Raw genomic sequence first — 25,379 nt, 5'->3', positions numbered from 1 at the left:
GGCAGAGGGGAGGGAGGTGGGTAGAAAAAGCCAAGGCTCAAACTTAGGCGACTTTGCACGTTTCTGAGCTAGCTGCTAATTTAAGGGTTAATTCCTTAGGAGACAAGTTGGCAGAGTTACGACGAAAATATTCATGGCATTATGCATACGTTTAGACAGAGGTAGAGGCGGTGGTCGCCTTGCTCTAGCTCGCACTAATAAAAATTAAAAAGTCTAATTGCGAAGGCACACCACGCTCAGCTTCCATTATCCCAACACGATACATTACATTATGCGTTATCTCAAAATTCTATCAATTTTCTGTAATCTTCTGAGGTACTTTTTTCCGAAAATAAAGAACGAGCCACCGACTCGGTAGATATCGCGAGAATTTTAAATTCGACAAAACTGGATAAGTCGCTAGAATTTTCTAGTCATCCGTGAAATAATAAAAAACTCAAGGGCTTGCTTGTTCTGCGGGAGAATCTGTTACAATTCATACGGACAAGTAGACTCTGACAAACTCAAGATAACCATACTCGAAAGTTGAGTGATGCAATTAAAACTTTATTTTGTTTTCTGTAAAGATATTCCAACAAAGTTACTTTAAAAACTGGAAAGTGAGATTGATATGAAACTGACGGTTTAACTTTCATTTTCTGAAATAACACTTTCGCGACTTTTACATTCTTACCCCATCTCGTAACAAAGTTTTTCCAGATTCAAAAATTTAATGGTTTTTGAAAGTTAGAGATTTTCGTTAACTTAAACGCCAGGCGACTAACGAAAAAGCATGAATAAATCGATGAAATATTGATGTGCATCCGATGTACTATTATTCAGTGTGAATTGTGCTTGATAAAAAATTCAAGAGCCTGTCATTTAAAAATTCGATCCTAAAAAGGAGTCGTTACAGTAGGAGCTCGAAGAATGACGATTACAAGCAAGAAAATTTATTCGAGCAATTTGAGCGAGATGCAAAAGTGCGCGTGTGTCCAAAGCTTCAGATTCATATTCCCTTACCCGTCCACACCCCCGCGCTTAAAGATATTTCAGCCCGCTATCACGAATGAACCCTTAAGAGCTCATAGTCCTCCTCTCTCTCTCTCCCTCCATCTCACACTCCTCAGCGTTTCTTGTCTCTTTCTACTTTGCACCTTGCGCAAGAGAGTAGCAATATAGTTTCCTTAATGGCGCTTAAAAAAATCTTTAAAAACGATATTAAGGATGTGACTGGGCTAAAGGCGAAGAAAGCCGTGGAAAACTGAAAGATAAAAGAAGCTTATACTTTGCGAAGAGAAAAAGAATGCAGAAAAGCAAGACAGGCGGAGCAAGAGCAGCAGTGGTGGAGGAAGAGGAGTAGGCCATGTAAACGTGTAAAGAGAAAAAAACCAAGTCGACGGTGGGTAAGAATAAAAGAGCCGAAAATAACGAAGTCTACGAGAGTCTGGTTAATCGACCCAAGACAAGCAAAGAAATGAGAGAAACATCCTTGGCCATGGGGACGAAAGACGACGGCGACAAGCGAGGGAAGAAGAGCTCGAGCACTTGAATTTAAAGAAGTGTCGAAGAGTAGCTGAAAAAACGACAAGAAATTAAAGATGAACTTTTTTTGTATGGAAGGGACGCAACTTTATAAGGTGCTTCGGGATCTTTCGACACTCAATTTTCTGACGTACACCATTTACCCGTCTCTTGCTGACCCTGCCAATCATGCTGTCAGATCATCATTTTTAATTCCTCTCGTTAACACCTCGAATTCACTAAGTATCATTTTAGTGATTCTTTTGTTTCTATTTTTTTAGAGAATTAAACGACAGAATGAAGGGAAAAAATTCATTTTTGAAATCAAGACAAAAAATGTATATTACAGCAAATTAATAAATTCAATTTTTTTATTCATTTCGATTATTAGGCAATATGGCCAAAATTCGGCCGCGAGATGACAGCAGCGTCGTAGGTCAAGTCATGCGCAGATGCATGATTTTTGTGACCGGATAATCTCGATAGCAGTAGATATTTTTCTTCGCGACCCTTTGACAGTTTGTTCTGAATACTAAAAATAAATCAAAAGTAAATAAAAATAATGAATTGTAGTGTCAAAAATTGTAAGGGGAAAAAAAAATTTAAATTCCCAAAAGACCCTGAATTAAGGAAACGATGGTTGGAAGCAATTGAAAGACCGAACTATAATCCAAAGTCGTGTCATGGTTTGTGCACCAAACATTTTCAACCAACTGATATTTACACAGAAAGTGTCATAGGTAAGTAATATTGATAACTTTTTACTAATTTGTTCATATTCTTGAAGTTTTTCTTATTTCATTGGAAAGATAATTAACTGCCTATTTTATTTTATAGGAGGATATGAAATGAGTCGTGTCAAATTAAAAACTAATTGCATTCCAACCATCTTTTCTGAAATAGAAAGAAAAAAAGAAGAAGCACCCTCATCGACAGTATGTTATTTTTTATCACTTTTTAGCATAAAAATTGCATATATTTATTCAGTATAAATATTGAATTTGTTTATTGTTTTGCAGGTGACAGAAGTACAAAGTATCAGCAATCCTCACTCAATTAATAACAGTGACATAAATGATAAGGTATGGTTTATTGAAGTTTTTATGTACTGTATTACACATATTAAACATTTTTTCTTTCTGCAGGTCAATGAATCATCTGGTACAAACGAGTTCAATATGGATTGCACAGATTCACCTGTACACTCACACAATATAAATGAATTTGAGTGCAGTATTGCATCAGCTCAACAACAAGGCTTTGATGTGTATGAAGAACTATACGTCTCACCTGAACCAGTGCATAAAAATAATTTAATAAGTGAACAAGTGACCAAAAATAATTTTCACAAAGAAAATAAAGTAGTCGCTGTTCAAACTATTGGATGTGCAAAATACAACATTGAAGATTACAAAGACAAACCTAGACAATTGCAACACTTTACAGGATTGACATATGAAAAGTATATGGTTGTTTTGCAAACATTAAAACCACTTAGAAATCACTTTGAGAAATTAGAAAAATCAAAAAATATTACAGTGAACAATCAGTTATTTTTAGTTTTGTGGAAATTGAGAAGAGATGCCTGTAATTTAGAGTTAGCTGAACACTTCAATATCAGTGAAACTTGTGTCAGTGAAATATTTCATGTGTGGATAATTTCTATGGCTAAATTGTGGTCCCTTATAGACATATGGCCAAGTAGAGAATTAGTGAATTTTTATATGCCTCATGTTTTCAAAAATAATTATCCTAAAACCAGAGTGACACTAGATGCCACAGAATTGAAGATAGATGCTCCCAACAATCCTAAATTAAAACAAGCTACTTTTAGTACATATAAAAATAGTAATACGTTGAAAGTTATGGTAGGGACTAGCCCAGGTGGCTTAATATCTTATATTTCTGAGCCTTATGGTGGTTCTACTAGTGATCGTCAGATAATTGAACGCAGTGATTTGAGGCAGAAATGTAAAGCAGGTGATGTGATACTTGCGGATAAGGGAATCATGGTACAAGATTTGTTTGCCCCATGCGACGTCACTGTGTGCACACCTACTCCAATGGTCAGTGGAAATTTGTCGCACAATGTAATTGTGAAAGACAGAAAATTGTCCAAGCATAGAGTTCATGTGGAGAGGATTATTGGACTAATGAAAACATATACCATTCTTTCAAAGAAACTCACTCGTGATCTTCTCCCTTTATCATCAGAAATAATCAGAGTATGTATCATGCTGGCTAATTTTAAAGATAATATTATGTAAGCTTACACATAATAAATAATTAATGTTGAGTTTAACAAATAATAAGAAAAATACAATTTCCATGTAAAAATGATTTTTATTAAACATTTTTAACAAACAATTTTGAAAAAACATTAAACATATTTAAGAACAATACAAGTTTAAGCCATGCAATTTTTTTTATTAATCCTTATCACTTAATAGTATAAAAAAATATAAACTTTCTTCATATTCATTTGGTATGAAATATAAAAACTTTTTCTTAGTATTTATAGTGTGCAGTATAAACTTCTTTATCTTACTTGATAATTAAAAATTAATAATACTGAATAAGTATTAATTTTCAAACATAGAATAATAACTTTTATAAAGATATTTGTCTAATAAAGCTGGCTTAAGATAATTTTCATAAAATAAATCTAGCTTTGCAAGCATTTCTGAAATGAATTTTTCATTTCTATATACTGTAATTCTCTTAAAATCTATAAATGTATAAATTATAAAATCACAAAAATTTCTTTTTGTTGCATAAAGTTGACCCTGTACCTGATAATAGTATGGATGATCTTCTTTTAGTTGCAAACATCCATTTTTATCTTTCTGAATGTATGGTACTGCTTTTTCATGTATCCCAGTGTATCTAATCGAATATGGACACTTGACTTCAACGATAGTCTCTGTACCTAGTAGTCTATCTGGGGTAGCTCCAATGTATGGTTTTTCTACAGGGACAAACAAACCACATTTTTGGATGTTAAGAGCATTATGATTGAGCTCTTGAAATTTTTGGATGGCTGATTCTTCATGTATTATTCCATGATTTGTGGCTTTGCTAGTAAACGTATAGCCATTCATAATTTTTTTCACAAGTGACCTTGCTCCCTCTTCATTGTTTACTTTCATACAACAGGAATGAAATAAACTGGCAGTCAGTCTAATACACCTCTCTTGCTTCCAAGTGTCATTGTTGTTTTGGTCAATTGTTTTAAACTCTATATTCGTGGCTTCTTCTACAGATAAATCAACTAATCCTAATGACTTTAAAACTTTATATTCATTAGACACTTTAGAATAAAACCCATGGTCCCACTCTACAGCATATGTATTGGCTGGTTGCAGGATTTGTTTGATAGTCATGTTATTATTGAAACTTGATGACGTTATAACATTTTTAAAATAATCTGAATAAGAAACTTGAAAATCATCTGTAAATTGCAGATTTAGAATTGAATTTAGAATCTTCTTTTTTGGTGGCAGCTTCCTTTTTTGAAAAACATTAGATTTAACTGGGGAGCCAGTATATTTTTTGGTAGGTTTATGAAAAGTTTGCAACTTTTCAGTACAAGTGGCTTCTAAAATAGCAAACTTGTCAACTCGCCATTTGAGAAGAGCAATCAAAGTCACAATAATATGTTTACAATGGGCCTTAGTAGATTGACCGACAGGACAGTCACACATGCTTAAATCTACCTCTCCATCGCCAAATAATTTTATGTCACATATATATTTCATATGTTTTTTTAACTCAGCTTTGCATGAAGATTTGATAAAATACTGGTCATCTGGAAGTGATAATTATACAAATCATATATGTGTGTATAAAATTGTAAGTTTAATATGAAATCTATAGTATTACCTTTTTTACAACACCTTATGTACTGCAGAAACCCTTCATTGTACAAATTTTGTGCTTTTTCCATTTGTACATTATAATTCTTTAAAAATATGTCTAGATGAAGTTTAGAAAATCCTGGCAGTAACGTTGAAGAATTTATGTCCCTATATTCTTGAGCGGGAGGAGTTTCAATGACTTCATCTTTTTCGGCCCTTTCATAGTCGAAGTTGTTGTTTTTTTCATAATAAATTAATCTAAGAAGAGTTCATTTAATGATTAAAACAACCCAATTGTTATTGTATACTAAATAAAGTTTACCTTTCAACCAACTCGGATTTTCGTCCAGTCACCCGGGCCCCTCTTTCTCTCAATAAATGTTGTAATTGTTTTAATTTAAGGCTTCCATATTTATGATCGAAATCGGATCCTTTCTCTTGTTTGTTGGTGAAAGTTCTCATATTGAATTAATCTAAGAAAACAAAGTTTGTACAGAAGATAATAGAAAATGTTGCATTGAATGATAATAACAAAAACAATAACAAAACCCCCTAACCTAATTGTTATTGCATATTAAACATATTAAATAACTTACCTTTCAATTAATTCTGATTTTCTCCCAGTCGTCCTGAGTCCTCTCTCTCTCAATAATTGTTTCAAAGCAATTACACTAAGATTTCCGTAAATATGATCCATTATTTTAAATACCGTGCAAATTTCGATCGGCAATGGCGACGAGATCGAAAGCGTGTTTGTCGGTGGTGCGCGGACGCCAGTGCGCATATTTTGACCTTCGACGCTGCTGTCACCTCGCGGCCGAATTTTGGCCATATTGCCTAATAACACTTATTGTTCAAGAAAAAGACTTTGAACTTTGGAGGGCTGTTAAAACGTTCACAACAACAAAAATTATTACTGTTCTTATTCTAACCCACACAAAGCTGAAATTATTATAATTATAATTATAATTTATATTTATTTTATTTTGTTTATATTCATAATTTTTTCATGTTGAGCCATTTTGTATTGCTTAAATTTTTTTCGCTATCTGAAGAAATAGTTACAAAATTTAAGAAGTCATTAACAACTATTGCCTGTAGCCGCTAAGCAAATATGATATAAATCTTTGTTCATTAGCTGATCGATGTCTTTTTCACAGAACTTTTTTGGCAGCCGTTCGCTCGTTATATCTAAGAAACATTTAAATGCCCACCGCCGGAAAAATCCTCTCGATAGCATTTCACACAAGTGCTCAATAAACTTCTGGTGAGACCCTTTGGAGAGATACGAGTATTCAGCCGTGTACGCGAATTCTAAATAGTCCGAATATGTGAGTTTTTTCGCTGCCTCTTCAGGTCGTAACTGGACCAGGTCGTAGAGCGAGAAGCCCTTTTGTATCATTAACTTTTTTGCTGTGCTCAAGAAGTATTCGTCATTACGCCAAAATTTGTAATGATAGTCTGACTTCTCGAACAATTCGTACTTAACGAAAAATTTCATGATTGTCAGGGCGTCGCTTTGATCCAGCTTGTATCCTCCATTCTCAAGACTTTCGACGGTGGCCAGAGCACCAGACGCTAGTCTCAATTTAAAGTTGATGGAATGATTAATTTCTGGATCAAAATTTTCGGCAAAATAACTTTCAGAGGGGAAAACAAAGCTAGACAAATCAGCCCCATGATTCAAGAGGTCATCGACCACATACGGCAAGAGATTCGCCACGGCCAATTGAAGTGGTGTCCGATCAAAGTTGTTCCGAGCATTGACTTGCACTGACTGACGTCTGCTATCGTTGATGTAAAAGAATAGCTTGGACAAGCCATCATCAAAATATAGGTCTCTGTTACAAATAATATGTAGAGGTGTCAATCTAGTTTTGGTGGCTAAATTTGGGTTGGCGCCTCTCCTCAGCAGCAATTCGACTATTCCTTTCCTTTTGTATATCAGAGCCAAGTGCAATGGTGTGATACCAAACATGTCTCGGGCATCGACTTGTACCCACTGATGTTTTTCATCGTTGATCTTGAAGAATAGTTTCGTCAAGAAATCAGCATCTTCATCTCTGTCGCAAATAATGTGTAGAGGTGTGGATCCACGCGAGTCAGCCACATTCGGATCGGCACCATGTTTCAGCAGCAATTGGGCCATGTATTTGTCGCCCTTTTCCAGAGCCAAGTGTAGCGGAGATTTACCAGTTTTGTCCTCAAGGCAATTGGGATCCTGGCCAAGCTCGAGGAATTTTATGACGACATCTTCGCAGCCAGACATGCAAGCAGCATGAAAATGTGTGAATCCTGAACCGTCAGTGTAATTCACGTCGAATCGTTTGTAAATTTTAAAAAGTACGTCGATGTAGTCGTAGTTCTCGTCTTTGATAGCCCTATGCACGGCTGTGATGCGACGCAGCATGGGCTTGCCGTCTTCGTCAATATCAGGCTCGTCTTTGTAGCCGGTGTTAATAACGAACTCCAAAAATGCTTCCCCGGCACTCTTATTCCAAACTCCTGTTGTAATGTAATCAATGGAGTCCGCGAGAAGATGATCCATTTCTTCCTTCCGAAAAATGTCTCGGAGATCTGGAAGTTTGTCCCACGTTCCGATTAAGGCGTGAAGTCGCCAGAGAAGTTTAACTCGCTCTTTTTTTTTCTTCCAATTTATCGTGTCTCGCATAACCTTCAATCCAACCAAGTTTGATTGATTAATCAGAGCCACGTGGTCGACATAATGGTTAATTTTGTTACTTTCACTCGCGCCTCGGAAATTTTTAAGAAAATACTGACACAGAAACATTATTGCTTGGAATTTAAAATATTAATTTGTTACACAAAAATCACTTGCTATAGTCTGGTGTATCGCTGCAGTGTTGTAACGTGCACTGTCTATTGGAAACTGGTGTATCGCTGCAGTGTTGTAACGTGCACTGTGTATTGGAAACTGATGTGATTTGACTATAGAAGTTACGTTTGCATCATAGGTATACTTTCACTCGTTATTTTTCTTGGTTATAGCGACCATGTTGCGCATGCCCATGACGCATTACTTTCTGATACACGCATAGAATAAATACGTGTACGCACTGCATAAGGTTACTCATCTCGAGCCGCTACTAATGACGAGTGCATTTTTATAGATCTCATTAACTGTCTTTAAAGTTAGATTGATTTTCATATGAATTAATATGAATTAAATCAATGAAGATCAGCAATTTAATATTTATTTTTAAATTATTTTTAAATAGTTAAAATAATTCTCTACTCAGGTGAATTATGGGTTTTATTCATTTGATACTTTTGTATATTAATAATAATTGCAATAACTTGGCAATGATAGGCGTTAAAAAAACCAAGGCGACGTTTTATTTCACCTCATTAAAGAAAAAACGGAATAAATAATATTATATCTACTTCTGACACTGAAGATAAAAAATTCATGCAATATTTTGTATGAGGTAAATAACGGCCGTAATCTTACCATAAAATAATTTTCTATTTCATTTTATGAAATTGAATTGTCTCATCGAAACTGTAATCAAGTAGCAAGTCTCATTTATATCAATCGTTCTTAAAGGGGGTCGTGAAAAATACAGTGTAATTATGTAGAAGAGAGTTTTCACGCCCTCGACTTCTTTAAAAGCGTGAGATTGATTACGTAATCAAAGTGTAAGACACACTTAGAATTTCTTAATAGGAGCGACATAAAAATGAAACTCTCATAAGATAAATTCGATGTTCTGTCGTGTATTTTAACCATAACATTGAAACAGGAGGACTTGAAATGAATGCCACACGATCTTTTGTAAATACAAAATTAATACGAAAAACTGAAAAAAAAAAATACTAAGCATAGATGAATGAAAAGGAAGCTTTTACGGGTCTTTGCGGTACGCTCTATGAGGGTACAAAAAGTCTGTAATATGTCGGTGTTTTAGTCAAGACAAGATGACAGATGTGTTTTACGAAGAGGCTTGTAAAATCATTTCGCGTCGCGACAGTGATAAAAAGTACTCGGGCTCTCTCTCTCTTTCTCTCTCTCCTACCTTTAGGAAAAGAGAGTAAAGTCAAGTCCTCAAGAGTATTTAAGGTTTCAGAGCTAGATATTTTCGTCGCGTCCGTGTACTGCTAAAAACTAGTAGTATAGGCACAGCTATGAGTATACGAACAACGGCTTTTTCCTGGACCGCAGCAGGTACAGATACTAGCTCGCTCGCGCGCGCGTGTATGTGTGTTCCTAACATCTACAGAAACTCGACTCTTATGTTATTTCTTTTTGCCGAGGTACACGCACGAAGTCGTATATATATTTTGCGTACGTGTGTATGTGTGAGTTCATGTGTGCGGGTACGCTTGCCTCGGGTAATTACGAAATTCAAATTAACTCGAAAAATAGCGTAGTGCAGCAGCAGCAGTAGTAGTAGTAGTAATATAGAGCTGAGCAAGGCCCGGTTTCAAGCATCCATCCTGCTTTTTTATATATAAGGTGCTGCTTCTACTGCCATTTTCTTTCTCTCTTTCTCTCGGTACAGAGCTCTAGCCCAGTACGACCTATTCCGTTCTTTGCCACGAGTCGAGGCAGTAGTATGCCACTCGGATATTTACCTACTCGAGGCTTTTTAATTACCTACTATACGCTAATGCCAAGCGAGAGAGCGAGAGAGAAAACGAGATACGAGTACAGAGCCGTGAAGCAAGGAGTCACACAGGGGTAGGAAAAAAAATAATTACCAGGCGCGCGCGAGGCAGAGGACCAGATGTAAGACCGCGCGCGGCTCGCTTATACCGCTATACATGTATATATAATGTACGTGAGCTCGTCGTGTGTCTCGAGATTCGATGGAAATATAATTCGCGAAAAAATGCGCGTCCCCCTGGAAAAGGAAAATCTCTGTGTGCGAGCTCGGAGTCTGTATGTACGCGAGCTCGCCTTCTTTTTTAGCGCAAATAAACAAATTCACGTAAGATCTTTAATTAAAAGGTTCCCTTTTCAGTATATTTCTCATCCCCTTGCATGTACGCGTTATACGCGCCTCGTAACCCTTTTCTCGGGCTTAGCCGTGTGCGATGATGACGACGCCGACGACGACGACGAGTCGGCTGTACACATACATGTCGCGAGTATTTATTATGTACACGCCTTCCTTCTGAAATGAGATTTTCACTCGCAAACTTTATTTATAGCTCCGGCAGAAGAAGAAAGTTTAGAGTCTCCGACGCTCCAAGTGGCTGTAATGTGCGCAAGATACGTCTGCTAAAGCTTATAATAATATAAGACAGTGTACATGTATAAAAACCGAAATGCTTCTCGATGCCGCGCGCATAACTGTAGACGACGACGACGACTCGCGGGGAGCTTAATAGTGGACCTGTAAAGATGAGTACATAAAAAAAAGAACCTGCGTGGCTTGTGCCTTAAATTACATAACGTTGCGGAAAAGTGAGCGCGCGGCTTTTCACGACACGACAAATATACCATGTACATATACGAATGTTATACACGCGTATTTTACTGCCAGCGAAAGCTCACGCGCAACTCGGTATTATTATATAGGCTTCCAGGCAAACAGGGGAGGGGTTGATATTCCGAAAGGCGTTCGAACTTGTATAATAAGCGCGTAGCGCAGAAGCTCATCGCCTATAACTCGAGTTATTGCAAAAATAAATCCAGTTCGCGGTGGTGCCGTAAACAGAGGAAAAGTTATAATGCCCGATGCGTCGCGCAGCCTTCGGCGCTTTGATTTTTTTTTACGGCACTCCATTAGACAGGTATAAGTGTCGTTGTGTGTGTGTGTGTGTGTGTGTAGAGTAGACAGAGTTTCACGATATAGCTTTTTACGCGAGGTTTATATAACTCCGTAAAATTATACCGATTTGTCGAACCGCTAAGCGACTTATAAATCCCTTATATCACTATGCAGTATATGTCGAAAAAGTCTCCTACGTATTATAATCGGGCCGATGAAAAATTCGAGCGAAAAATTATTTAGCGTCACTGGACTCGTACAACAACGGAACGCGAGCTATTATTTAATTCGGAATCGCACGAAAGAAAATCGTCGTACAAGCACATTAACGCGTGTCCGAAATGGTCAGCAGCGGTATTAGTGGCCCGGCCGCGGTGCTACGTGCTGCTACATGCGTGCGAGAGAGCGAGTTGGATATATACCGGACGGAAAGATAGCAAGTGGGGGATAATTTATAGGAAATGGGTCGTTCGACTCTATGGTACTTTTCTCTCTTCTCTCTCTCACTCTCGCGAGTAATTTAATTAAAATAAATGTCCCCTGGAGCATGGCCGAATAAAATGCAAATTCAGTCGGTTTTTGCGCGCGCCCGGGTCCAGCGGCTAAAGCAAGCGGCTCTTTCTTTCTCTCTTTTGCTCGCTCGCGAGGAGAGTAGCCGAATACGTACGCCCAACGATATAGACTCTCTCTCACTCTTTCGCGAGGCAAGAAAGTCTTTCTCGCTCCATTCATCCGTTGATTCGATAAGGGAGAGAGAGAGAGAGAGAGAGAGAGAGGAGAGAACACGAACTGGCCGAGTCTATTCGGCTCTCTTTTTACAGCCCGTATAATCGCACACGCGTTCTCTTTCTCTCTTTTCGTGGTTTTCGATTTTTCCTTTCCTCCCTCCATCTCCTGACCCTTCTAGATCCTACCAGCTCCAGGGTGAGCTTTTATCTCCTTCCGCTACTCGGGACTAATTTAAATAAGAATGAAGCTCCGTACCCATGGCCGCGCGAGCGAGCGCCTCTATTCGACGTTCGCGGCTCGTTTTATTCTTCGACACGATTGTTACCAACACGCGCGTAGACGCCCATACACATACACACACACACACACACATATACGTATACACGAGCTCGAGCTCGAGAGAGAGAAAGAGCAAAGCGAGAAAGAGAAAAGGTCAGGCAGAAGTTGGCTAATAAAGAGCGTATATAGAGCGATGTAAAAAGCAGAGAGTAAGATACAGGATGTCCGGGCTAGTGTTGTGTGCGTGAGCACGCGAATATCCATGTACAACGACGTGCACACACATGCACCGCCGAGAGCAGTGCAGAATAACACGGCGGCGGCGGCGGCAGTATCAGCCGTAAATAATAAAAGTTAGCGGGTTCCTCTCTGGCGCGCTCCTGCAGCAGCTACTGCTCGCGCATAGCCATATCCAAGTACGTATACATAGACGCGGAGGCGGTGGTAGCACATCGTAGAGCGGAAGATAGGTGTCGGCGACGGGCCTCAGGGTGTAGCACACGGGCGCGGCGGGGGGATGAGGAGCCCGCGCTACTTTCTCTCCTCTCTCTCTCCCTCTTTCTCTTTCGGTAGACAAAGACGAGGCGCCATTGTCAAGCGACTTCCATCGGAACCGCAGCGGGAAACTTTGAATCATTTTTATTGCATAGAGTTATCTTTGTTAGCAGCGCGAGAGAGTCGCGCAGCCTCTAAACGCGCGCCGGTGGCAGTAGCCTACCTATACACCCCGGACCTAGCCCCCCACACCCCCTTTCCCCAGCGCAGCAGCATTCTTCTCTTTCCTTGGAGCTGCTTCCTACCGAGGCACGAGAGTATATGGTACAGCAGGCCTCTCTCTCTCGTCCAGGCTGCTGATATATACACACTGCAGGGCTCCAGATAATGCATTCACACCCCTTTGGCTGCCCAAATGGAATAAGTTCTTTAATTCGCGAATTTACAGTGTCTCCCTCGCGTTCGCGCGCTCACCTTATCAACGGCCAAGATTGCTGTCGACCGAGAATATTTCACCGCCGAGCTCGCGAGAAGAGAAGGAGAGAGAGAGAGCTCGTTTCTTCAACTAGCGCAGCCGGATGAGACATAATACTTTTCTCTCGCTTTCCGCCAACTTAGATTGCCTCGGATTTATCCGACGATAGTCCCTTTTTGATGGGACTTGTGTCAGTTCATTGAATTATTATCGCGCGTATACCTGTGTGAAAGAGAAAAGAATTGCCATTAATTTCTCCCGCAGACCCACGAATGTCTATCTCTCTCTCACTTCGTCGTTTTTTTTTGTCGACACGTGGGTCGTTTACAGTTGCACTTAACGGCGGACAATGGGGAAAAATAACCCGACGCCCGATGATAATCTTTGACGAGAGAAACGAACGGAAGACGAGTTGCGAGTGTTACTTCGATACATCGTTCGCTGCGCCCCGCAATGCAACACTGCCAAGTGGAAAGCAATAAAAAAAAGAGAGAGAAAGAGAAAAAAGTCGAGTCGCGCCGATGTTCAATAACCCGGAGGACGAATATAGGCGCGTTTGAATCCCTTGTACCATTGTGAAATTGTTCGTCCCCCCTTTTTCACGGGGCTGCACGCGTTATGTACCCTCGCGCGGTGACGGTTACACATACGAGGCACACAACATATATTCAAAGAGCCGCAAAGTGATCCGATGGATAAAAGCCATCTTTTATATCGTCGTATCGAAATACTTTTTAACTTTAGTACGCAATTATGTCACGTGCTTTTAGAGTTATGGGCATCGAGTCGAGCGTAATTTTTTTCCTTCGATTCGGTGTGTCGTCAAAGTCGTCAAAGATCGAACAGAAGTAATCTTTCGAAACAAGAAATGCGAAAAAAAAATTTCCAGTGACAGCGTTTGTCAAAAAAGTCCTCGAAGCACAACCCATCATTGAAAGCTCCGGACGTACATACACTGCAGGCAGAACAACGCCGATATAATAATATTACTGGAAATTCACGAGGTTATTTCCGCGTAATAATTGCCGCGTGCATGCACATACTACTCGTACTTTTGCAGGCAAGTAGCGAGGAGGACAATAGTTGACTACAATTTGATATTCTTCATTTCGGGTAGCCGGGCGAGGTCGCGTTTTATGGGCTCTCCGCTCTCTCTCTCTCTCTCTCTCTCTCTCGTTGCTATTATAATCAGATAATGGATTATTATGAAGTAATACAGCCACGACAGAAATAGAAAAGCGAACGCGCTCGCATTAAACACACGCACAAACGTACAAGAGCTGGCACAAGTGTAATACACGAGTAAGAGAGAGAGAGAGAGAAAGAGACAAAACGAAAGGGTCGGGGGTAATAAAACTCAGTGGAAAGTGTTTTACATGGCGGCCGCGCGTTGTCGTTTCTGCTGCTGTTACTCCACCTGTACACTTTATACGTACGAAAAGTGCGATGGGAAAGAGAAGTCACACATACACACGTGTAGACTCCCGGAGGCACAAGCGAGTACCAGATATGCCGAGTATAAGTGGTGAACAATGGCTTTTGTGGTATAGACATCGGTAGGTTCGTTGGGCTGTTGCTGCTGATGCCGTTGTCCCTACCTATCGTGCGAGAGCCCGTAATTTTCGCTTGTTTTGCGCTCAGGGAATCGCGCGACAACAAAAAATAAAAGACAGACGAGAAAAAAATCTGCTGAATGCTGCTGCTGCTACTGCTGCCATCGCCACCTCTCGCGACGCGACGACCACTTCCCACGCGATAAATACCGGACAGCAGCGTTCAAATGCTGCTGCTGCTGGGACGGGCATCGAGCTTTTTCAAGCGGCGCTTCGCCAAATCGCTTTAAAAGCGCTTGGTTTCGAGAGAGAGTTGTGACAAAAAAATCGCGTCGACATCTTCCTGTGCGCTGCGTTGGGAGAAAGAGGCTCTACGAAGCGTGTGATTTTTTCGTTCCTTCCGATGACGCCCAGCCTGCGGCTTTTCACAAGTATAAAGTGTAATATTTTTATGGCCGAACTGCTGCCGCGCACACAATAGATATTTTTCCTCGTTCTCGGTGGCGAAAATCTTACGAGGCGTTTGTCTCTTGGTTTTATGGGCAGTCGCGAGCACGAGTACACAATGTATGCAGCATACGAGCAAGTTTAATAACGCGGGCCGCACGAGCCCTGGACCGTTCCTAATTCCGTGGCACTCGTGTGTGTCTCTGAAGTACCTTCAAGCTCGCGGTTTCGGCTCGCGAGGCTTAAATTGCTTATGCAATTCGTTATTATATATCTCGGCTCTTGTCGGCTGCCGGCTGCGCGGTATAAACGCGCGCGTCGTTGCCTGTGTATTAATGTGCATTAAAATCGAGCGAGGCTTTGGTCTTTTTGAACGCGCGCGCGCGAATACGCGTCCCGCCTGGCCAGTAACAAACAAAGTTGGGCGATTTCACGAATATTACATTCGTAATTATATTTTCGGTCAACTTTGCGAATCTCTCGCGCCACCGTATACACGGCTGCAGGCGCGGAAGCGAGAATCGGGGGATTGCTCGCGCGGGGCTCTATACCGCAGACTAATTAACATTACAACGAGCGGTCTCTGCATGTGTGTTTGTGAGTGTTTGCTGCCTGTAGGTGTGGGTGCCCTGCAAGCTCGCTCGCGCATATTATATATACGTACACGATCCTTTAAATTCATCATCGTTCGCGCCTTGCGCCGCCACCGCTATTTATCACGCTCGTGCGTGCAGTGCAGTTATAGCGATACGTATACGTACGTGCTAGCCAGGCTACCTACTCCAAGTGTGTATGTGTGCGTGTGAAGTATACGCAGCTAGCGCACACAGCTGCGAGGTGCGCGCGTGCGGGGCATTATCATGGTAATTTGTTAGAAACAAACATTATAATTTCAGAGGAGCTAAGACGATGTCATAGCCGCCGTCGTCGTCGTTAGCTAGCTAGCTAGCAGCGCGCGAATATACATGATATGTACACGAACGCAGAGGCACACACCAGCGCAGGCAAGAAGTTGTTGCCCCGGCGCTCGCGCTAAAAGGGATCTTGGCCTGCTTTGGACAGTGTCCATTGTCTTGAAGATTATTTATCGGCTGCGAATAAGAGATGCCGCGCGCTTACTCGCTATACACACGGCCGGTCTGAAGCCCAGGCTGTTTATGCTTCGAGGATTTATATCGTCTTAAGCTCTCGACGACGAGAAAAGAGCATAATGCGCCGCAACTTCTGATAGAAGAGAGAGAGAGCATCGTCCTCTCGGACATCCTAAGGTGGCACGATCGCCTCTACTTTCCGAAAGATAAATCTCGAGACACCGTCGTGGAGAGGCGTACCAAGACCTCGGCGTGAAAAGACAGGCGCGCGCACCGACAGCGAGAATATAATCGAGCTGAAAGGGAATAAATAACAGGAGGGTCGCGACTATACGGCAACGACGACGACGACGATGATGATGATGCAGCTTACGCGGTAGCAAATGCGAGAACACAGGACGCGACACCGAGAAAAAGTAGTAAAACAGCAGCGGAGCAGTCGTTGCCGCGTACGCCGAGCTTTTATTGAGAAAAAGCAAGTCGCGAAAAGCAGTGCAGTCGGCGCGCGAGTTTTATTAGAAATTTACAATGTCGTGTGCGGGCCCGGAACTTTTTCAATACCTACACCAGGCAGAGACTATAGTGCCACATGTATCGCGCGTTCATTGCTCGTCGAGCGCAACGTGACCGCGACGAGGCGCAATGAGTGCTGTGTGTGCCCCGACAACAAAAAATAAAGGACGAGGAAAAACGTATAGAGAAACACTGGCTGCTGTTGCAGTGCACATATACTTGCGCGAGCTTCTGTGCCGCAGCCAATAAAACTCCCCGAACAGACCGACGATTTTTTTTCTCTTTCGAATGCGCGAGCTTTATATACGCGTGTACGCGAAAGGCCAAACGAGGCAGTCGTTTGCTCGCGCGCCCTCGCTGATGCTGCTGCTGCTACTCTCGGCTAGGAAATCCAGAAACGCTTTTACGGCCATAACTGGAGATAATGTGCAATCATTTTGGAATGGAAATTAAAATCAGATGATGAATCCTAACGATGCCGTTTATTATTTTAATTTTGCCGCCGCCCAAGACGCGAGAAGCGCCGCGTATTTGCGCGCAAAACCTCCCCCACTTCAACTTCGAGACACTAAATTACGTTCCTATTAGCCGTATAATTACAAGATGGCCCCAGTAATTTCCGTTTATTCCGCGACTTCGTTTCGACTCTTGTACACCCGCTCTTGCTCTCTTTCACCCCCCCCCCCCCCCCCCCCCCCNCCCCCCCCCCCCCCGCCCCTCCCGCAAAAAGCCCTCTCTCTCTCCTCTTCCCTTCGACCTATACCATATATACATTCATAACTTCTCTTTTCCAGCATACTGAGCTATTTATGCTGTTTCATGAATTTATACTTTCCAGCGCAACTTCTGAGATTCATCATGATTCACTTTGAGCATTATTATAGGCAAAATGATCATAAACTGCAAAGTACTGGCTTTACGATAAAAAAATTACTTAATTCACAGTTATGGTATCCTTCTTTATGTAAACAAGCAATTAGATATACAATTTTTTATTGGGTTCCAAATATTGCAATAAAATTCATCAAATGAAATAAAACCAATCGTTTCAATGAACGGTCAATATGTATACAAATAATCAGAAGTATCATCTTAATATTTTTAATGTGAATGCAAAGAAACAACAAGATTGTATGAGTGCAGTCAAATTGAATAGAAAAACTCATAAGTATTGTTACAGACAATATACATCAGATTGGAAAATGTTGTATAAGTATATAAGTTACCAAGCATGAATCATTTGGATTTGAAACGATACACATTCTACATGATTTAAAAAGTTGATGGTTCAATGAACTGGAATAGATTAAAACTAAATTTTATTTTCTCAATCAATTCAAAACATTTATTTATAGAACTTTTCTCATTAACCAATTATCTTCATGTTTCTTTATTATGGAATACCATAATATTTATAAGCAAACTAGCAATTAATAGTATTTATAGATGCTACGCTAACAACAAATTCAATTAAAGCAAATATTCATATATATTTGGATACATAACGATAGAACGTAACAAAATGTGTAATAAAATATATTTGATTATCATGAAAGTTAATTGATAATATTTGCTGTCGTCATTGAGTATAAAATAGATCACTTTATTGTATAAGGTTGAACATATATTAATAGTGAATTTAATAGTTAGTTTAAGAGTTACATTGAGATAATTATTGATCTCTTTTATAAAATTACAAAAAATATAAATCAAAATATTTGATGTCAACAGTATCTTAATTTCAGAATTAACTTCAATAAGAGTTAGTTGTTAGAAATTGATTGAAATTATTGAGATAAAAATGTATTGTTTGAATTAGTTTTATAGTTTGGCTTTAACTACATGGCAATAAATGAATAGACACAAATAAACAATTGAGATCAAGTTTAAACTTTCACGTAATTGTACTATTGGAGGTTAGATCGCTCATAACAGTCAACAAGAAGCAGACGAAAAATGCACGTCTCATGCCAATGTGACTGTTATCCTCTGTATAGGTCATGATTAAAAAAAAAGCTAACCTGATAAGGTACATCTTCTTTTTTGCTACGAACGGCTGTCACGTTGAGAGTGAGTATGCAGCACTTGTCGGCATTCCAAACAAAGAGCACGTCATCGCGAATTTCCAGGATATTTTTCGTCTCCTTGCTGAATTTTGGCAAATCAGCCTTCAAGTCCTTGAACAGTTTCAAATCGTTCAACCCTAACGGGTCGGTGCACGAAGTCATTTTTATAAAACTATATAATCACTCAACAATCACTCGACAATCGTAAATCAACAACTCGACCAACTTGCAACAGCATGTATTACACGCAGGAGATATCGTTCAAATTCGCAAGGCAGTAACAACAACGAAGTTGCTCGATTGATTTGGCGCGCGGAACACGCCGGTAGTTATATATAGATATACTAGTTTATCGACAATACCGAGCGAGAGCAATGAGAAGTTGGCTGCACGAACACAATATAATATACAAGTTATTTAGGCGTGTTGCTCGTCGGCAGTCATATTACATGCTTGCTAAGTGTCTACATCATAGAATCTAGTAACATTGTTCAACTTTTTGAAGTTTTCTTGGTGAACACCATTTTTCTTTTTCACAAGAAAAAATTGACTATTGTTAATAATAATATATAAGCCTTTAAATATTATGCAGAAAACTGATTGGAAATAATATGAATTTTTTCAGAAATTCTTTAGCATATAGCGATTAACTGAACAATTTTTTGTGCGCATATTTTTACTTCACTGTAAAGTAGGTATGACGTAACAAATAATTTCCGCTGGTTTTTTTCTATAAATTAAAAACAATGTAAAATAATTGATGATTTTTAAATTTTTACTATTTATAGAATCTAATTATATTACCCTACTTTAAAACCTTTGTCATAATTTTTTTATATATTTTATTTTGTAAATCTGTAGAAACTTCTTTATTTGCATGAATAATAAAATTATGGAAAATTTTTTTATCTAAATTTTAGTTTATTCAAAGTAAACAGATTTAATTTTAACGGCAATATTTATAATTTATTATCAAAAACCGATTTTCGAAGCGTAATTTTTTCTTTTAGAAACTTCAACGTATTTAGGGTATCTAATGATAATATGAGATAAAAATTCTACTTTGAAATCGATATAGATATATTTTCTTGTCTGGCTACACTGTGAGACTGCTGACATAAGAGCCTCCGTGGCGCAATTGGCTAGCGCGTTCGGCTGTTAACCGAAAGGTTGGTGGTTCGAGCCCACCCGGGGGCGTTTTTTTGCATTCGTTTATGACGAAAAAATTGTTGTTACATGTATATTAATTTTGCGTGTCCGATTTATTATTAAAATTTTGTTGGTAGTTTTATTAAATATAAATACAGTTTTTTCACGTTGAAGAAGTTTTTTGAGATACTTAGTGATTATGAAAGAAGAGTCGCTAGTTGCAAGACCACAAACGTAGGAATTGATTGATTATTTCAAAAATCGGATCTTGAAAATCGTATGTGAGACATGACAAAAATTTGGCAGTATTTTCAATTGATTTTAGACTCATACTGAAAATTAAATAGTTCACTTTTTAGAAATCATAGCTTTTAAGGAACAAAATTGGAGACTACATACAAAAAATAAAATACGAAATTACATGGAACCCTAGACAGTTGAAAAAAACGTATGTATCACAGTAGTTACTGATTTTTTAATCAATCATAAATGAGATCATAATGAAATAATTTCATTTTATTAGTCTTTACCATGAATACAATTTTTTTTGGTTATTTATTTCCAGTTTAGGCTCGAAGGACGTACGCTGCACACCACTGATCAGTTGTTACATATTAAATAAGTATTTTATTGAATGTACTTAATCGATTGCCCTTGTATTGTAAAAGGAAGTGATGATGAACGATTGGATGATATAAAAAGAGAAAAAAACTTATTAAAACTAAGTTTAATAATTCTTCATCAACCGTACATATTTAATCTTTAAAAACATCTAATTGAATTAAAAAAACAAAAAAAAATTATTAAAAATAGTATTACAAAATTATCGCTCCACAAAATTTCATCCAAATGTTGTCAATATTCAAATGCTTCTATCTTGATCTATATTCATGGTATCGTAACGAAATTTTTTTTGATTTCTTGATAATTTTGTTTTCTTTAAATCTATATAGAGTCACTTACCCAGTGAATGAAAGGTTTCAAAAAAGTTTGCTTAAATTTAGCTCAAATCAACGTTTTTAATGAATTAAAGGATATTTTTCACATGGATTATAATAGTAAATGTCTTACTCTACTGAACAGAATTTTTACTTTCAACTTTCATTAATAAACTAACATATAAGGGAAACGATGCACCAGTGAAAAAAACATTGTCAACAGTAAATGAAACCATTATAATTAATGATAATGTATTCAGAAAGTTGTTAAAAACTATTGAAATATTTAGTATTAATGCTCAGTTATATCATAAAATTTCACTACCGATGAATTAGTTCTGTATAATTAAATTATATTAATTTATAAATAAAGTTTCTTTCACTGGTGCGTTTTCAATCACTGGAGAGGTGACTATATTACAACGCTAAAAATGACTAAAAATAGCACCTGATAATGACGCCGGAATTAATTTTAAAAATAAGGAAAAGAAGTATTTATTAAATTCTTATTTTCTGTAACATTTTTCATTACAATAGAAATAATTGTTGTCAACACTTCCATAATCGCAACACTTCCATTTTCTTGGACTGAACTGTGACAGGTGGTTTTACCATAAATTTTGAAACTTTTGGATTGGATTTGTTCATAGATTTACATTTACGAACCGGCTTATTTTTAGCAGTAGTAAGTACTGTTTTATATGTTTCCGTATTTTTGTTGGGATGATCTAGATCGTTTTGAATCAGCTCAGAAGCAAAATCATCATCGTCCAAGCTGAACGGACGGAAAGGTATGAACGTTTCAGATTCATACATTTAACGCGTATTTATATTTTTTTGAACTAGTCACCGCTAGGTGGCTTCGACGCGAATCGTCGCTCGCGCATTAGAATAAGACTAGTTCTAAGCATATAGGAGAGTCGATCTCACGGCATAATAAATTCTAGCGAAAGCTGGTAGCAGGTGCACTTCTCGCTCAAGTTTCGCGGTTGAAGGACTTGTCTTCTAGCCCGCTGCGAAGATCGAGAAGTTGTCGGTAGAAGAAGATTCGTCTTCTAGCTCGCTGACGGCTTCGAGATTTGACTGTTGAAGGAGGTAACCCCTAGCTGGCGGTCACTTGAGGAGCGATGTATTGCATTTACGCAAATTGAGACATTTCCGTGATAATAAATTACGGAGCCATTGAAAATTTTTATTTTATCATTGTTATTGAACTTACAGATTTGTGAGTTCCAGAGTGTAACAATAATCTGAAAGAAAGTCTTAATAAGAAAATTATCGAAAAAATAGTGGAAGATTAGTTATTTTTTTACTGTATTACCGTATCCTTATCATCATCTTCAGCAAGGTATTTTTTGTAGGAATTATGTGTTAATACCTTTCCTTCTTCTTGCATTGAAATATTACGACCTCTGAATTCTGAAAAATATAATTTATAAAAATACAATTTATATAATTACTTAAGAAATGGAAATATTAATTATAAAATGATATACATACTTCAAGGTATTTTATTATCAAATGTTTTGCAATTTCCGCGTCGTCAGTCTTCCAGGGGAATTTCGGCGTTCAAGCGCGCTCTCCACCTCCAGACTGTCGATCTGTTGATGCCGAGGCGCTCGCCGATGACCGTGTCACTAAGACCAGCTTCCATTAGGTCTTGCAATAAACCAAGTTTGGCATCAGTTGGAACGAAATCAGCGCGATTCATTCTGAACACCTACTATCGACGACAATTCAAAAAAGGCTGATGTGCATGCTTGACTTGCACACGATATAATAGCTACAAATCATATAAACAAAACGCGTTAACATGGAATTGCCGTCTTAGCAATTTTCGCGTCACATTTCTCTGACGATTCTCTAGAAATGGAGCATAGCGCTTGACTCGACGTGATGCGGTATCCCTTTCATCTCTGCCGGCATTGGCCGGGACGCGGCACGTTCGTTGAAGCTGTATGAATTCTGTACTCCGTTTTTCGAGAACCATCAGAGAGATACGACGCGCTTCCGATAAGACGTTTGCTACGACGGCAATTCAGTTTACGCGCTTTGTCTATGTGGTTCTTCGTCATTGTGTCGTGTACGAGTCCAACGCGTCAGATTTTTCTGAATTATCGAGAATGGATCGCGCTTTTGTCCTGATCGATGTCAATCATAACCAATTCCAGGGCTTATTGCAGGCTGGCCCAAACAGCACCATAATCGTGGCGAGCACCTTGTCATCGCCAGGTCAAAATTATATATAAATGGCGTAATTCAAGAGGAAACGAAGGAGAATGAAAAGAATGTGAAATAAAAAAGCATTGTTTTAATTTTAAAAAATACAATTAAGATAAAAAATTTGCCTACAGAGGAGGATGAATACATTATTGCCTTAAGGCATAGAGCAATATTTTTTTTTAACTCAATTTCGACGACGGATGAAGTTTTCCAAAAAGCTGAGACGTCGAAGAATGTCTCTGCTTCGCGCGTGCATCCGGCCGACGCAGTTGGGCCCTTTCACGATGATCCGTCTCGTCAACGTTGAATATGATGATCGAAGTTTGGACCAAGTGACCTTGGCTCCGTAAGGTGCTGCAACATATAAAAATAGGGAAAATTAGCGACACTATGAGAGAGATTGATTTAACCATATTTATTTCGCCCAGGCACCGCAAGGGCCGAAGAGCTCAAAGAAGCATACATAGATATTTACAATTTTGATGGGTTTCGGAGTTCTTATAAATTATACTAAACTAAACATAAACATAAAAAGGTGAAGAAATTGTGAAAGGTGTAAAAGTTACAATACGTAGATGCAAGTATAAGTTAAGATAAATCTAAGATAGAGGTATTTTACAAATTGAATATATACAAAGTATATACACGGGCCGATATTCAATATTCAAGTACAATACAATATACAAGTAACGATATCCAATCGATTTCCGATTGACGGCGCATGTTCATTTAGGCGGGATCATCTCTCTCCGATCCGCTGCATGAGATGGCTCCTAAGTTGAGTCTTGAATACTGGCAGCGAGGGTAGCTCGATAATATCTCGCGGGAGCCCATTCCACATTCTGACTACGGACATCTTGAACCCATTTCCATATGTCTCAGTCGAGATCCTGTCTTGCTGGAAAACTTCGACCGTGGTGGGCCAAAGAGCACGCGTCGACACGCGACGCACCGGCAGAAGGTCGATGAGATAGGGCGGCCTCCCCGAGATTATGGACCGTTGGACCTGCATGCCGAGGAAATAATCACGGCGCAGGGCAGGTGTCAGCCAACCAAGCCTCTCGATGTAGGGTAGCATGGCTGCGTCTCGTGGGAGTCCGTAGATGAATCTCACAGCCGTGTTGAAAAGCCTCCGTAATCTAATGTCCAACTGGGCCGGTAGGGACCGCAAAACGGCGCAGACATAATCAAAGTGAGGCAAGACCAAAGAGGACACCAACATAGACCTCACGCTGGTCGGCAATATCCTTGCACGCGCTCTCAGTCGGTGAAGCACCCCGTGGACCCGCGAAGATATCTGGTTCACCTGAGCAGTCCAGGCCAAGTTGTTGGAGATGACCAGACCCAGGTCGCGAACCCGTGGTGAAAAGGGCACGACCACGCCATCCACCACCAGGGACTGGCAGGCACCCATGTCCATCCTCATATGTCGCTGGTCAGATGCCACTACGATCGCCTGCGTCTTCTGGGCGTTGAGGCGCAATCCACAGCGGCGAGACCAATCGAGCACGGCCTGAGCATCCTCGCATAGACGCCCAATCGTGTCATTGAGGTCGGCTGGCTCACAAGACAAATATATTTGTAAGTCGTCAGCGAAGAGCATGCAGGTATCAGCACAGTGTCGCAGCGCAGCAACGACAGTGTCGATGTAAGCCGCAAACAACACTGGAGCCGGCGAGGATCCTTGAGGCACCCCCGATGTACACTCGACAAATTCTGCGGCCACACCGTCTGTATCCACCACCGCCTGGCTCCTGCCAGACAGGTACGAGTGCAGCAGCCGCAGCGCGCCCGCACCAAAGCTGAGGTCCCGCAGCCGAGCGAGAAGTGTAGCATGATCGATCGTATCGAAGGCACATTTGAAGTCGAACAGGACCAACACCGTTATCTTCTCCTCTTCTATCGCCTTTCGCATGTCCTCCGTGATTCTGATGAGAGCCGATTGTGTACTATCTCCTGGCACAATACTCGCCGTAATTTTCGTGATAATTGCCACGGTAATTGCCACGGTTGTTTCCACGGTAAGGGCCACGGTAGTCGCCGTATTGGTAGGGCGCATCCAAATCCGCATAGTCAACCCATACAGCCGGGGCTGCAGGTGATTGAGCGGGCCAAGCTGCAGCATCCCATGAGGCAGAAGCGGCTGCTGGAACGGGCCAAACCGCTGAATCCCATGCAACAGGAGCAGCGGGGGCGACAGCTGGTGCTGGTGCTGGTACGGCCCAACCTGCAGGAGCTGGGGCGATTGCTGCTGCCCAAGCAGCAGACGCGGTAGCTGGTGGTGGTTGAGATGTGGGTTGCTGCAGCTTGTCCAAGACAATGT

General features: G+C 40.0%; 3 protein-coding genes and 1 non-coding gene across 4 annotated transcripts in view; 1 reads left to right on the top strand and 3 right to left on the bottom strand.

The window, feature by feature from the left end:
- LOC106658060 (nuclear pore complex protein Nup88) overlaps nt 1-19,037 on the bottom strand; it is a 54,972-nt gene extending 35,935 nt beyond the window's left edge. Inside the window, exon 1 of the mRNA XM_014379867.2 lies at nt 18,702-19,037. Coding sequence (XP_014235353.1) covers nt 18,702-18,908 — 207 coding nt within the window. The 5' untranslated portion in view covers nt 18,909-19,037. The remainder of the gene's footprint in view (nt 1-18,701) is intronic.
- On the bottom strand, nt 3,983-5,472 carry LOC106658550. Its single transcript, XM_023460846.1, has 2 exons — nt 5,386-5,472; nt 3,983-5,311 (listed from the first exon to the last, which is right to left on the bottom strand). Exons 1-2 carry the CDS (start codon nt 5,447-5,449, stop codon nt 4,086-4,088), a joined length of 1,290 nt encoding a protein of 429 aa, XP_023316614.1. The 5' UTR covers nt 5,450-5,472; the 3' UTR covers nt 3,983-4,085.
- An 832-nt stretch (nt 19,038-19,869) lies between the features above and the next one.
- Trnan-guu lies at nt 19,870-19,943 on the top strand. Its single transcript has one exon. It is a non-coding gene; the product is annotated as a tRNA-Asn (tRNA).
- Nucleotides 19,944-23,795: 3,852 nt separating this feature from the next.
- On the bottom strand, nt 23,796-25,127 carry LOC106658042. Its single transcript, XM_014379845.1, has one exon. It carries the CDS (start codon nt 25,125-25,127, stop codon nt 23,796-23,798), a length of 1,332 nt encoding a protein of 443 aa, XP_014235331.1.
- Nucleotides 25,128-25,379: the final 252 nt, after the last annotated feature.

The sequence above is a fragment of the Trichogramma pretiosum genome, unplaced genomic scaffold (genome assembly GCF_000599845.2).
Source record: "Trichogramma pretiosum strain Unisexual culture from Peru unplaced genomic scaffold, Tpre_2.0 scaffold6, whole genome shotgun sequence".
NCBI classification, from domain to species: Eukaryota; Metazoa; Arthropoda; class Insecta; order Hymenoptera; family Trichogrammatidae; genus Trichogramma; species Trichogramma pretiosum.
The sequence above is the reverse complement of the archived record's forward strand: the minus strand, read 5'-3'. Positions and strand labels throughout refer to the sequence as shown.